Source organism: Melozone crissalis, unplaced genomic scaffold (genome assembly GCF_028551555.1).
Source record: "Melozone crissalis strain CALT ecotype California unplaced genomic scaffold, PUWL_Pcris_2 ptg000056l_1, whole genome shotgun sequence".
In the NCBI taxonomy this organism is placed as follows: Eukaryota; Metazoa; Chordata; class Aves; order Passeriformes; family Passerellidae; genus Melozone; species Melozone crissalis.
The window spans coordinates 3955871-3970672 of record NW_026535834.1 but is presented as its reverse complement, the minus strand read 5'-3'; the positions used below and the strand labels follow the sequence as shown (position 1 = coordinate 3970672).

The following is a 14802-nucleotide window of genomic DNA, read 5'->3' as shown; positions in this document are numbered from 1 at the left end:
GTGTTCAGATGCCAGGGTGGTGAGTGCCATAGAAAATCTTGTGAGTGACTCAATAATCCTGTCATCAGAGCAGCTCTTGGATAAAGGACAAGGACACACATTGTTCAGGGTGAGGAAAGTAAAATATTGAAGAGCTCCTCGTGGAGTGCATGTTGTCCTTTCTGCTCAGTGAAGGAGACAGAGAGTGAGGAAAAATAGTATAGAGTGGAGTAAACAAAGGCTGCCTCATGATTCATGTGCACAAGGGAATGGATGTAAGAATTTCTCTGGCATTCCTTAATGTTGTATTTCCTGACTCATCTATTCACACCCTTTATTTTGACATATACTTGGTGGATGAGTTATTAATATATGGTGTGGAAATCCTAGTGCTTCTGGTGAAAAGGTTACAGTTGTGTAGGTAACAAGGCTTGTTTAAGAGTAAGCCCTTAATTAAATTTCAGCTTAATTACTTTTGGAATTTGTTTAACTTCTGGGTTCTTGGTAAAAATAAGTCTCTATCTTAAGCTTCCAGTTCTTCCTACCTGGCAAATTGAACAGTACTGCAGAACGAGGATCACTTGTAGTTTTTTAAGGAAGATAGAGCATGTTGTTTTCTAATATTGCATTAGGGATAGGGGAGGTATCCAGGGAGAGGAAAATGGAGGAGTTGGAAAAAGAAACTCCTTCATGGGGGTTGAGGAGTAACAAAGGTACCAGACAGAGACAGCAGTTGTGTTGATTCTCTTATGCTGCTTTTTCATTTCATCTTAATCTTTGCAGATTCTGCCTGGATTGTTTCTATTCTGTAACAATTATCCAGACAGGAAGGGAGGACTGAAAGGTACAAGGATTAAAAAACTTATGTTTGGCATTTACCAATCTGCAAAGGCACTGTGGGCTTTTGTCATCTTGGCTTTCTCAAAGAAAGCAACGGTGTTTGAATTTTCCTAATCCTGGTGCTTTTGTTTTCATGGGAAGACCCACTGGGATCCTGGTTTGTATTGCGGAGTGCTGCTGGCCACTGTTAGAAAAGAGTCAAAGGACCAAAGCTTGTGTTCCTGCTGTGGGAAGAGTCACTTTATTCTGTATAAACTGAGGGAAGGGAAGAAATCCCAAAACAAAATGTGTATCTTGGTGCCACATCATCATTGAGCATCATCAATTTTTATGTAAAACTGTACTGATTTTTTTCCTTTTTTTTTTTAAATATAATTTCAGTTTGGAAATTGATTGAAGAATCACCATAGAATTCGATATGGCATTACAGCAGTCATCTGCATCAACAGAGGAGCAGGCTTCCTCTGAAATAGATGATCTCCATCTAACGCTGCAAGGTAAGTCACTGAAGTTTTCTGTGCCTTTTTAATTTAGATTTTTGTCAAAAATCTGTGGCTGTGTGTGCAAGTTGAAGGGAATTCTGAGAAACCTGTTTAAACTGGGGTTATGGTGAGTGTAGTTAGTTCAAGTCTGTGCTTCTTTGCAGATGTTTCTGTGTTTCAGGAGAGAGGCTTCAGCAGGGAAATGACAGATAAGCTCTTCTAGTACTTTCTCATGATATTTTCAGATCTGTTGCCTTTTTTGGTACTGATGTGCTCACTGGTTCTTATGCTGTGTTTCTCAGAATGCATGTTGCTGTAAACTGTTTGGAAAGGAACCACCAGCATGAAAACAAGCCAGTTTCATTAGTTTCCTTGTTTTCAGCTTGCTGATACTTAGGTGGTTGCATTGAGCTGTCTTAATGAAGCTATTGACTACACTATTTTATTTTATTTTATTTGCTTTTATGTTTTTAACTACTATATCCCTTGCAAGTGAGGATAATTTTTGTGGTTTCTAAACAAATTTCCTATGGGTCAAGATTTGGGTTTTTACATGTTTTTTACATGTGTTATAACTTGTTAAGGAAGCACTCAGTGATGATTTTTAATTATTTCAGTTTAATGGCATCTACCTGGACACTTAAATGATGATGAGTGCATCTAATCTGGCTTCTCAGAACTTTTGGCTTTTCCTTACTCATGTGTTGAATTTCCTTCTGTAAGGATTTTCTGTGAGGGTTGACTTTGCTGTGAACATATTCATGGAGGCTATCAAGGAGGCTAGTCCAGGCAGCAGGACCAGCCCTGCTGAGAAGCTTGGCTTTGATGTGTTTAGAGCCTGGTCCATCCTAGAACGGATGGACTGACTCCTGTTTCCACAGAGCTATTTCCTTTTAACTCCCTTGCAATGAAATTTACATGGTGCTTGGTGGAGAGCAAATATGTTGAAAACAGATGGTGCAAAAGAATATTCTGCCAAGTCCCTTGTGTGATCCATATTTGCACTAGTGCTGTCGTTGAAGCCATGTGTTTTGACGAGCGAGTGTTAATAGCGGTCCAAAGCCAAGTGTCTTTAATGGTGAATTTTCTTCCGTTTTGCTTCAGCATTGCATTTTCAAGAGAACAAGCAAAAACTTGTAGCAGACAGGAGCTGGTCTGACTTTTGCACCAAGCACAGCTTGTCAGACACACATTTGTTGTGCCAGTCAAACTCAGCCTTGGGTAGAAAGGCTGAGATGGCTGTTGTTGTGAAACAGATTTGGAAAACACTCTTCAGCTTGAAGGCAGATTTGAAGTTACATGCCATTTTTAGGGCAGGGATTTACTTTCAATTTTTTTTTTTTCTGAAAAGCCAGATTGGTGTTTGTATTGAAAAACAATTGAATTTTTGGTCAGTGCCTCATTGAAGGAGCCCTGCTTAGTAAAACTGAAATGACTGTATTCCTTTGCTGTAACAAATGGAGCTCTTAGATTGTGCTGAAATGAACACACTGCAAATCTTGTGCCCAAGCTGTCTGTGCCTGGCTGTTGTAAAACATCCAGAGATATCCCTTAGAAGTGACATGAGCAATTTTTTGTAATGATTGAAGACACAACAAATGGTCCTGACACATTTTGTGTATGGAGCTGTGGCGTCTGCTCAGGGTCAAACAAGCAAATGGCAATACAGCTGTGAGGGAGCTCCAAAGACATGCTCCCTGACATGACATATAGGGACCATTAGCAGCTCTGCTCACAGACCTGTGGTAGCAAAGGTCAAAAAAGAAGAATAGGGTCACTCAAGGAAACAGGTTTTTCCATTAATAGGAATCTTGAGATGAGATTTGTGAAGCAGCCGGTGATATTGACTGCCTTAAATCAATGAGAGAAATTTCAGATTCAAGGAGTGGTTGCTTATAGCTATCAGAAAAGGAGCTTGCATTTTGTGTGACTGCAGATGGATGTAAAACTTGCTATGATCTCCTTTTTTGAATTCCTGGGATATAGCTTCAAAGAATATGTCCAGCATAAGAGGAGACGTGCATAAAGGGAAAAGCAGGACTGAGATCTAGTCTGGATATAGTCTAGATATATTTTAATCTACTTTTTAATTCTTTGTGATCCAACCTGCCATTATTCCTGAAAGGCATCCCATGGGGATAGAGCACTTGTCTAGTCTGGTTAATTAGGGCAAGATCAACTTAATGTGTCAGTTGGTTTGGTCATATAACTTTTTGTGAAGTCTGTGCCTAACAAATGTAACAAAATCATCAGCTTTATTTTTTTTTTCCTTCCCTACCATGTGTAGGTACATTATTTTAGGTATGTTTGACTGTTATTTAAGTTACAGTCTTCTATGAGGAGAGCACTTTTGGGAAGAAAAAGAAGCAAAAGAGTGGGCAAGAACAATCTCATTTAAGTAATTAGTGGAGGGTTTAGTACTTATTAGTTCTAATTATTATAGAATTCCTGTTAATTTATGGCTAGTTGGTTAATAGTGTAAAAGCTTGTTTTAGTGGATTTTTAGGTAGAAGAATGTTCAAGGATGAACATTCACTTTCCTTAATAGTGTTTGGCCTAGAAGATGCCATGAAGAAATTCACTGGAAAATAGGTAATAATGTAACTTAGTTCTCAGTGCATCTTTCTTGTCAGTTAATTACTTTAAGGAGACTTAATGAAGCTTAAAAAACATGAAGGAAATAGGTGAAGAAATGAAAGCAGTATGTTTTCTACTGCTCCCATCTCCAGACAGTAAAGATAGTCATAAAATCGTGAGGCTGAAGTAAAAAGCTGCAAGAATATAAACCCTTACATATGGATCTTTTCAGATTTATGTATTGCTCTTTAACCTTTACCAGTTTTCAAGCTGATATCCAGATGAGAGTAATAGTTACCCTTTCCCTCCCTGCCAAGAAAATGGAAATTGCTATGAAAATGCATGATGTCAGGAATTGGCAGGCTTCTTTTATTTTCTTTTCTTTTCCTCCCTTCCCTCTGTCCCAGATGTTATAATAAAATTTAATCAGATTAAGGTCAGCATTATCTGGGCCCTTTCCTTCAGCACCTCTCTGCTTCTTCACAGTTTTCTGATGCAGCACATCTTACAGCAGCTGCAGAATTGCTTTGTTGCAATCCTTGCACAGCCATGTAAAAGTGCAGGTGCAAAGCCTGGACCTATTACTTGCTATATCCAGTGGGGCAATACTGTAGGGAAGGGTTTATCCTGCCAGACAATCTGCAAACATTGTGGTGAGCAGAGGGTGCTTGACAGGGAGATGCTTTGTTGCACCATGGGCCATGTTTGGAACCTGAAGTCACTTTTGGTGTGGGATGGAGCAGGCAGGAGTCAGGGCTTGCCTGGCAATGAGAATGGGAGGGATAAAGCAGGGTCCCTGTCCTGTGTCTCCTCCTCCTGGGTTTCCCTCCCATCCCTGCATCATGGGCTGGCCCCAGGGAGGCATCCAGCCTGCTGCTCATCCTTCTGTGAGCTGGAGAGGCACAGTCAGCATCCAGAATTGCCTTTGGCTGCTTGAGATGAGGAGGAATGTCAGCTGCTTGGTAAGAGAAGGGTTTCTGGCAGAGCTTTGGGAGCTGTTGGAGATGGAGCCAAGCTCTGCTGCTGATCAGGATTGCAGCGAGGGGAACGCGCGGCTGCTCGGGGATGGGGTGGCTGCAGCAGGAGCTCTGCAGGGTTTGTGCACCCTGGAGCAGGATTATTTCTTGCTTCTGGAATGTAAATCTCTACCTGTGGGAGGATTCAACCTCGATTTTTTTGTCCCATGCACAAATCCTTGCCCTGTCTTCCCTGGGATAGCAAACAGACCCCTGTGTCTGGTGCTTCCCACCACGCCTGTCCAGAACTCTGTTTTCCCTTTTCTTTTCATGCTTGCTGAGCTAATTCAATCACAAAAGTGTGTTTTAGCCCTAGGAGTTTGGGGTGTACTTACTCTTTCACTGTTTAGTTAACTGCAGGGTTCCTAATTTTTGGCTCCACTTATTAATGTGTGTTACTGTTTACTACTGTAACCCAAAGCACGATAATACAGAAATGTGGTTGTTACAGCTGAAGAGAGTTTTTGAAGAGAACTGTTTTTGAAGAGAGTTTAGTGATAAGAAATGAATGATACTTTTTTCATGCAGTTATGTCTAATCCTTCATGAATGATTTCTCTTCAAGTGAAATTGAAAATACAGAGATGTGTACGGATAGGTTTTGTTGTGCAGCTTGTAGTTGATTGTACTCATCTCTGATTTACAATAAGGGTATTTCTTTTTGAGCCCCTCTTAATTCATCCAGAGGTAAGGTAAATTAATAATCCTTAGCCAGCATTTTTGTTTTAACTCTGTATCTCATCTGATGGGGCCACTTGCTTATTGAAGCTACAGATTCATTTTCTTTACCAGAATGATTTTAAAAAGTCTGTTAAATGTTTATTACAATTTTACAAGAAGCTCCCATAGGATCTGCACAGAAATTTATTCCCAGTTTATGCAGCCTGGGTGAGGAGTGCTCTGCAGTTCCCGTAAGTGCACGGCTTTGTGGCATGTGACAGGGCTGATGGCACTGGAGAGGCAACTGACACATGACACTGCCTTGAAAAAATTCAGTCATGGGTATTTTTGTCTGCTTCACACGCCTAACGTAAAAAATAGATTGTATAGTTACGTAAAAGTGTTTCCTGCTAGGTAAATTGCAGTTTGTTAAATGCATTGTGTGGTGTATAACTGGTTAAAAACTGGAATTAAAATGCCAAAGGAGTTGATGGCTCCTAAGGCACCTGTGAAGTCACTACAGTCAGATCCCTGTTTCACTGTTCACTTTCTTTAAAATGTTAGAAAAGCCGCTTGAACGTTTATCTTTAAAAGTATGTTGGTATGTAGATGATGTGGCTTGGTACCTTTTGAGAATTTAATCTCCACCTGCCCATGCTGCTAAGTACTAAACATCACTTTGTGGTGGCAGTGAAGACTGGTGGTTCAGAGCATCCTGACAATGAGAACAGCAAAAGGGTTTGAGACAGCCAGGAGGGCAAAGCTTGGTGTGAATGTACTTCTGAGTTAGCAGCACTTGTGGTAAGCTGGACAACTGGCTTTCAAAAGGAAAAGGAGGTTGAAAGGACTAATGCAGAAAGTTTCCACTTGCTTCACTGATGTGGTAGTAGTGATTTAGTTCATATTTATGTAGCATTTGGATTTGAAAAGACCCATTCCTCCTGTAGAGGCATTTTCCTCATCTTCATTGGGTTTTGGGTAAACTTTTCAATCTTGACAAAGAATTCTGTGTTTGTTTTTAATTGCTTAACACCATGTTGCTGAACATAAATGCTGGAAATAACCCTTTTCCCTGCTTTCCTGTCTGCAGAACATGAAACTGTTGCTGGGTGGGAGGGAAGGGACTTTACAAAGGGCTTGGGGGTTAATTGCTCACTCTCAACCTGGATTTGCAAGTCCTTGATTGTTATTCTGATGGTTCCAATAATTTAAAGAATGTACTTGTTGGTGTATTAGTTCATACCTGCAGTGCTGTCTTGAAGGAGCTCTCCTGGTTATCCCTGCTTCCCATCCTTTGGTTCATTCTCCTGCTCTGTCAGGGAGTGTGGGAATGGTTATTTTGAATGAAACTGAAATAAGGAAGGTGCTGTGGCTGTCTGTGGGCACTGGGGCTGGAGTTAGCCCAGCACAGCCTCTGTCCCTGCACACATGGTGTGTACACTGTGTTGTGAGCAGCAGCTCCCCTGGTCTGTTCCTGTTGAGCTCCCTGCACGCTGCTGTAGGCATAGCCTCAGCTGACCTCAGTGCTGAAAGGAAGATACAAAAATATCATACACAAGAGGTAATTCCTCCTGGTGAAACAGAGATGAGAAGATGACAGACAGACAGACAGGCTTGTGCTCATTAAAGTGATCACTTAAATTTATTTTTTTTGAAAAGAAGCCATAGAGTTGTAAATTGTTCACTGCCAATGGTACACAAGTTGTTGTGATAGAAGAAATCCTGTTTGCTCTTTGGTGACAGGGTTTGATGTCTGTGGATGGACAGGCTACATCTGTTCTGCCATCATTTGCTTCCCCCAGCTCCCTGCTGAAGGAGGAGATGGTGCTTTCCTTGAAGCTGCCATTCCCCCACCCCAGGAAGGGAGGCATGGAAGGCAGAAGGGGAGAGTAGATTAATTTTAAGTCTTGTTTTTTCTGCATCACAGTTTAAGGAAGGCTGAGAGTAAAACAGTGGCTGGCAGTGCTGCTGCTCTCCTTTTCCCTCCGGGGAGAGTTCAGCACTCCCATGGTCCCTGCAGTGTCCCTGAGCTCCTAATGATCAGCCTGGCTTGTAGCACTTGCTGGTAGCTCATTACTGAATAAAACACTCATTGTCCAGCAGTGTCTATTGATTTTTGGCTGTCCTACGTGACACTTTGCTTGTATGTGTTATCCCTCCCTAAAGAGCTGTTAACACAGGGTGAAATGTGATAGATTTTGAGTATTTTCAGATTACCACGTTCTTATTTTGTTCTCTCAGATACACTTTTTAGCTTAGTGAGTTTTGACCTGAAGTAAAGAGGATGATCAGGGTTTGGGGGTTTTTGTAGCTTTTTTATTCTAGGTCAGTGATATTTTGAAAACTGGGGCAAGAGAAAGCCAAGGTCAGTTAGAGTCCTACAAAAAGGCCTAACAAAGAATCCATTCACCCTCATAAAAATAAAAATCTGTATTAATTAACCACATGGTAGAGATAAGAATTGGAGAGCTTGATTAAATCATTTGTGCCTCTGAGCAGCAGGAGCATTGGAGGGGGAGCTGGGAGGGAAAACACAGTCAGCCTGAAAATTGCAATCCAGCTGCCTGCCACGGTGCCAGGAACACATCTGTGCTGAGTGTGTGTGGGGTGGAAACCCTGACTGCTGCACTACAGGCTGGGGAATACTGGCAAGCATGGAGTTCTGTTATTAACTGGGGAGGAGATTCCATTATTATTATTTGTTTGGGTAGGAAAAAAAGGCACAATGCAGCAGAGGCAGCAGCTGCTTGGAAAGCAGCCCAGTGGGTTGTGTTAGGCAGCTTGTGCAGGGTTTAAGGTGTTCTTACATGTGGAATAACCACCTTGTACTTTCACCAGGTGAGAGTTGCCCATGTGAATCAACACTTGCACTATCTGGCCCCTATTGCATTATGAAACATTTTGATAGGCATGTCAACCAAAACAAGGCCAAATGGCTCATCTTAACCATCTGAACCAACCTCAAATGCAAGTTCTCCAAACCAGCAGCAGCAGCGTGTGTTTGGCAAGAGCTGCAGCTGCAGGAGTCACTGGCGTCAGGCAGAGCAGTCAATATTTGCTCTCTGTCCCTTTTCAGATGCTAGCAATGCCAGCCTTGCCTGCCTGATAAAATTGAGCACAGCCACTCAATAATTGCTGCTTGGGTAATTGGAATGGCTCCCACGTGGTGTTCAGCTGAAGGGTGTGGTTGGCTCCTGTGCTAACATGAAGCCAGTATCTCCATGCTATTTTTGTCCTCCCTGTGAGCATTGCAGCGTTGTTTTGTCTGTATGCCCTGTGCACACTTAATTTTCTGTTTTCCGAACAAAACCCAATTTTTGTTGTTTTGTTTTTGTTAATATTGCCCTTATCTAACCCTTTGAGGGCAATCTTGGTGATGCTTAGAAAGAATCCTAAAACAATCCAGCCAGCTGGGGAAACCGCCTGCTTCATGCTCCGGCAGGATGGTGGTGCTGCAGATTAGTGGAGGGCTGATGAAAGATGCCTTCACTACAGATGCAAAGCAGCGCTGCACACAGGTAATGTGAATGTTTTTGTTGCTGCTCACCCACCCAGTGAGGCAGAAAACAGCCTGTGGGGTGAGGAGCAGGAGCCTGGGTTGCCCTCGAGTGAATTCCTGTGTTTCATGAGCTGATGAAGCTTCGCTGAAACGCCTTTGGTCTGTCTTGGATCATGAGAAGACCCCACGACTGCAGTTTGTGGTTACAAATTTTCAGGGTTTAGTAAAGTGTGGGACATTTTCCTGTGACTGGCATTTTCACTTTCATGGGCAGAACAGTCAACTTTATTTTTTCCCCCCAAGGGCATAGTATTTTTGGTTTCCTTCATCCTGCCCAGCCTACCAAAACATACATATCTATTGCTGAGAAGTCTTGCACATTCCTTATAATGTCAAGCTTGCCTTCAATTAATCTTTTGAGCAAAAAAATGCTTTCAGAGGTAGAAGAGATGGTCTATTCCCACCCTGTCTCCCAGATTTGTTTCTCCATGCATGCTTTTTCTAGGAAGGCAGCCCCAATGTTTGCAGTCAAGGCTGCTATGGAAAAGGAGATAAAAAGGAGTTTGTGTTCAGGCTGGCTCTCATGTGTGGCAATGTTCACAGGGGTCTTAGGATGAGGGAAGAGATGAGGCTCTGACTCCATGTTTCAGAAGTCTTGATTTATTATTTTATGATATATATTATATTAAAACTATACTAGAAGAATAGAAGAAAGGATTTCATCAGAAGGCTAGCTAAGAATAGAAAAAGAAGGAATGAATAACAAAGGCTCGTGTGTCAGACAGAGAGACTGAGCCAGCTGACTGTGATTGGCCATTAATTAGAAACAACCACATGAGACCAATCACAGATGCACCTGTTGCATTCCACAGCAGCAGATAATCAATGTTTACATTTTGTTCCTGAGGCCTCTCAGCTTCTCAGGAGGAAAAAATCCTAAGGAAAGGATTTTTCATAAAATGTGTCTGTGACACTCACGAGCCTTTGGGATGGCTGCTGGTGGCAGATGTGAGTCCATCATCTCAGGGGCCGGCACCTCTGTTTGTCACCTGAGACCTGTGTTCAGCCTGTAGGGATGAGTGGGTTTTGTGGTGTGCCTTGGAAATGGAGTGGTGTTTTGGGAGGGAGCATGGGCTGGCAAGTCAGGTAATTCACTGCCCCTGACAAGGCTGGGGAGCTGCTCTGGTCCAACTCACCCTCTGCTTCACCTTCTGGGGGAACTGGGCTTTCCTCCATGTCTGCTGCCCGCAGGCAGGTGTGAGAAGCTGTTCAAATACTCTGGTTTCTGAAACATGGGCTTAACCAGCTCCCTGTCTCCCTGCAGAGCTGCTGGTTGGTGGCTGCTCTCTGTGTGACACCACCAGGGCCCTGGGTGCAGAGCTGCACCTCTGTGTCACTGGGTCATGATTTGAGTCCCATTTCACTGTTTTCTGCTGCAGCACAAGTTCAAGCCTTTTCTTCTTCCTCTTGCTTGTATTAGCATCCTGTGTGCTCCTTTTTGGCTATGATACTTTGTAAAGGCTGACCTAGAACAGAGGCTAGACAGAGTTAAGGAATAAAGTAGGAATTTATTAAAAGGGCTCAATGGATCAACCTTGGGCTGCACAAGAGCCCAGCCAGAGCTACACCCAAGATGAACCAAAATGGTCACAAAATGGACAACTGGTCACTGGTCTCACACTTTTACAAGTTCTGGTCCATTTGCATACTGGAGTTAATTGTTCAGTTATAGCTTTAGGTTATGAAGTCCCATCCTTGTTTTTCTCTCTTCAGTCCATGTTGTTTATGCTCTTGGGCCTGAGATTTGGATCATTTGTCCTTGGTCCCCAGCTAGAGAAGGAATTGTTTTGTCTCCCTACTCTGAAGAGAGCTCCCCATCCCTTAATATAAAGTTCCGACCTGCACACTAAAGCAGCATGGAGTCTGAAAAACATAAAAGCTAAAACCTGAGGCATCAGCTGGATTAATAATTTGTACACCCCAGAGAGGGCCCAGCAGTGGAAAGGATGCAGGTAGAGGCTGTATTTCCCCATGACAGCCTCCTAACTCTCTCCAGCCCTTAGTTAGCAAAGATATCTCATGGTGAGGCTTCACCTACAGATGTGCATTTATCACCTAACTCCAGCCTGCATCCAATTTAATGCATGGCTTTTCTCAAATTCCAGGTTGTATCTTGTACTGATGACGGCCCTGAGTCCTGGGAGGAACACCTAGGGATGGACAGAGCTATTGCAGACATATTTCTCTGTAGAATTCTGCTTTCACATCGCTATTTGTATTTGCTGATCTTCTGAGAAAACCTTCATTAGTTATTCTCTGCATCCTGTAGGTTGTGCTTGATGGTTGTAGAGGTCTTTGCAGTACCAACTCAGCAAGCAAGAAAGTATGAGCTATGAAACAAGAGTTGAGAAAAACTGATATTAAATAGTAACTTAATATCTGGAAGAACAGACCTTGGGTTTGAGGTGGATACTGTGTGTCTTTCTGGGAAAGAGGAATAAAACCTGATCATTTTTTCCATTAACTTTAGTTTCTCTTTTGTTTTTATTTTCCAGTCCAGCGAGAGTTTACACAGAAGAAAACCTTCACTAGTTGGATAAATTCAATATTGGCAAAGGTAAATGGGGGTTCTTTAGCCAAGCCATTCAGATATGCTGGTTAGAGATTAAATTTTTTTAGGAACAAACAAAATTGCTACGAGTTTTTTTAGGCACTGGATGGGAAAAGTAGCCCCGAGAAGCATTTGTTTAGTAAGTGCAGCAGCACTGTATTGGGGCACATCCAAGGACACTTGTATGAGGTGATTTGTGTGTGGATGTCACTCTCCTTACTCATGTGGTAAAACTTGTGGTGGATTGAGGCACATGTCTGAGGGTTTTATGAGTTTCTGAGTTTACAGTTGGTTTTACTGGGATTAGGTAAGTGTTGTTCCATTATGCAATCCAAGAACATGAGTTTAATGAGATGACCTGAGTGACTGGTAAGTATTAAGACAAACCACATAGTAGTGGAAGTGCTCTTTAAGCTCTCAGGAAACAGCTCCTGCAGCATGTGCTGGGGCTCTGACTTGCTCAGGTAGAAACAAAATATAGTTTTGTTTTGGTCCCTCCATGAGCAGAAGCTGCTGAGCTCTTGATAAGTTAGTGTTGTGTGGGTGAAAAGAGGTTTAGTTATGCAGCTGTATACTCAAATTTGTACTTAATGTTGAGTAAGATGTCAAAATATGAATTAACTGCCTAGTTTAGCTTTCCCTTTCTCTTTTTTTTTATTTTGCCCCAGACCTCCTTGAAAAATGTGAGTGCTTGAAAGTGAGGTCTAAAATTACCCTTTTAAACACAGAGGCAGGACAAGGAGGAGGGAATAACACACAAACATAGTAATGGGCTAGAAGAAGCAGGATGTGGCAATTTAGATGAAGGATTTTTATTGCAGCTTAATGAAAAAAATAAAGGGTGCTAAACATTATTTAACAGCAGAGTAATCTGTGATGTTCTGTAGTGTGTTGAATTCAAAATGACAAAAGATTGAAATTTATCTTGCAGCATATCCCTCCTTATGTTGTCTCAGACCTGTATACAGACATACAGCAGGGACATTTGCTTCTGGATCTGTTGGAAGTGCTTTCAGGCCAACATCTGGTAAGACAGAGTAATAAAAATATTACCTCAATCCTTTGTCAAGTCCAGCAAAGATTTCTGGATATGCTTAAGTGCAACCATATGAATCATCCCTCTGGGGTCATAGAGTTAGTTTCAAGTAACTTATTTTTATACCATTGACTCTGAAACATGCTGAAGTAAGTTGATCCAAAGTAATTTATGGATTTTTGCTGGACTTCCCTTTTCAAAATATAGAATAAAATTAATTTTTGCAGTTGAAGATATAACCTGTTTTTTTTTTTTTTTTTGCTTTGCAGCCACGGGAAAAAGGATTTAATACCTTCCAGTGTAGAAGTAATATAGAAAATGCTTTGACATTTTTAAAGAGCAGATCAGTGAGTATTAACTTCAAAATTCACAACTAAAGCCAGTTTAGCTAGTGGAACATTTTCTTTGTTAACAATGATCCTTTTTTTCCTCTCCTTAGCTGAAGCTCATAAATATTCATGTAGCTGACATTATTGAAGGAAAACCTTCCATTGTGCTTGGCCTAATCTGGACCATTATATTTCATTTTCATGTAAGTATTTCAGCGATGTAAGAGAGTTTTAGTAGAGGGGAGAAGCACAAAAATGTGTTGACTTACATGATTGCTAAATAAGATGAATTAGTACTGAACAAAAGATTATTTTCTGACATGTGGAAGTGGCATCTCAAGGAAGAGATGCACCAGAGCAGGGCAGTGATGAACAGTACCTAGCTGCACATGGTAGGAAGGAAAGATACTGAGGATTTTTTTTTTAAATAACCAGTTAAAAAATGGGCTAAACTTTGTTTGTCTAAGGTCTGTAATGATTAAGCTCCAAAAAGAGCAAATAGTGTGTAATGGCTCATCCCTCTCTCAGAGGCAGCCTCACTCCTAAGTGCTGACTTTGCTCATAATCTACAATTCTTGTTTGTTTTTTTTTCAGTAATAATGCATGAAATAACACAAAGGCTGTCAAAGTCATGTTTCTTGCACAATAAGAGTGTGCACCTTGCATGGCATGAGGTTATGGGCATGAGGTGTGAAAGCCCAGGGCCTTGATTTAATCATGGTGTGGGGCTGCAGAGGGTGCTGGAGCCAAGCTGGCTTCTAGGGAGAATTGTGCACCAGTAGGTGCTCTGACTGGTGACTGGGGCTCAGGAGAGCACTAAGAAACAAAGTTTTCCAGCAATATTTAGCCCATATATTTTGTGGTAGAGGTACTTTGATGCCAAAGACTCTTTTGCTGCTTATGGCCTGTGCAATTACCTTTTTATCTAAACCAGGCTTTTCTAACCAAATAGTCTGTCAGGTAGGTTTTCCTGCACTCTGAATGAGCAGGCAAACTGACTATGCCTGATATTTGTCACTCCTGACAGCAGAAACTACAATGCCATGGGCTGCTGTCAGTGGTTAGGGTAGAAATTGACTGAGAAGGTCCCTTGGTGTCATTTCTGGTACCCACAGCATAACACACAAGTCTTGGGGTGAATATATCCTGCCAAAAAATGCCTAAATATGGGAATTCAGCATGAAATGGTTCAGATTGTGAAGATTAAAAAGCCTGGTTTGATTTTTGGCAGACAGGGAAGCTACTGTTACATCTGTGGCTGAGTCCTGTCTAATTCTCTGCTGTTCTCCCATTAATTCCTTGGGAATCTCTCACTGAAGCCTCATTGAGTGTCCCATCTTCTCTGACAGATTGAAGAACTGGCCAGGACACTTGCCTGTACCTACAATCAGCCTTCACCTGATGGTCCAGGTGCTGCTGACTCCTCTCCAAAGGCAAACAGATCAGCTAAAAAAAGTGCTAAAATTAAGGAACGGTGGAAGATGTCTGCTACAAAGGCTCTTTTGTTGTGGGCAAAGGAACAGTGTTCACTGTAAGTTCCAACCAAAACTTATAATTAACATGCTACACTTTGTATTACTCCTTTCCTCTAAGTGTGGTGATATTTCCCCCTGTTTTTTAAGATTACTTAGTGACAGCTTAGCAGAAAATCCTTTAACTTTCAGTTTTGGTTACCAGTACTTTGAGCATCTGTCAGGCCCCAAATGTTTTGACATGAGTCCTTTAAATATAATAAAGTGAAGCTCATCTTACTAATTAAACACAACAGTGTAAT

At 41.7% G+C, this 14802-nt stretch overlaps 1 protein-coding gene across 1 annotated transcript in view; it reads left to right on the top strand.

Annotated features, from left to right (window-relative positions):
• Positions 1–1237: 1237 nt before the first annotated feature.
• The window catches only part of SYNE2 (spectrin repeat containing nuclear envelope protein 2), a 158590-nt gene continuing 145025 nt past the window's right edge, over positions 1238–14802 (top strand). The window contains exons 1-6 of the mRNA XM_054286717.1: positions 1238–1316; positions 11608–11669; positions 12595–12690; positions 12969–13046; positions 13139–13231; positions 14378–14559. Coding sequence (XP_054142692.1) covers positions 1238–1316; positions 11608–11669; positions 12595–12690; positions 12969–13046; positions 13139–13231; positions 14378–14559 — 590 coding nt within the window. The remainder of the gene's footprint in view (positions 1317–11607; positions 11670–12594; positions 12691–12968; positions 13047–13138; positions 13232–14377; positions 14560–14802) is intronic.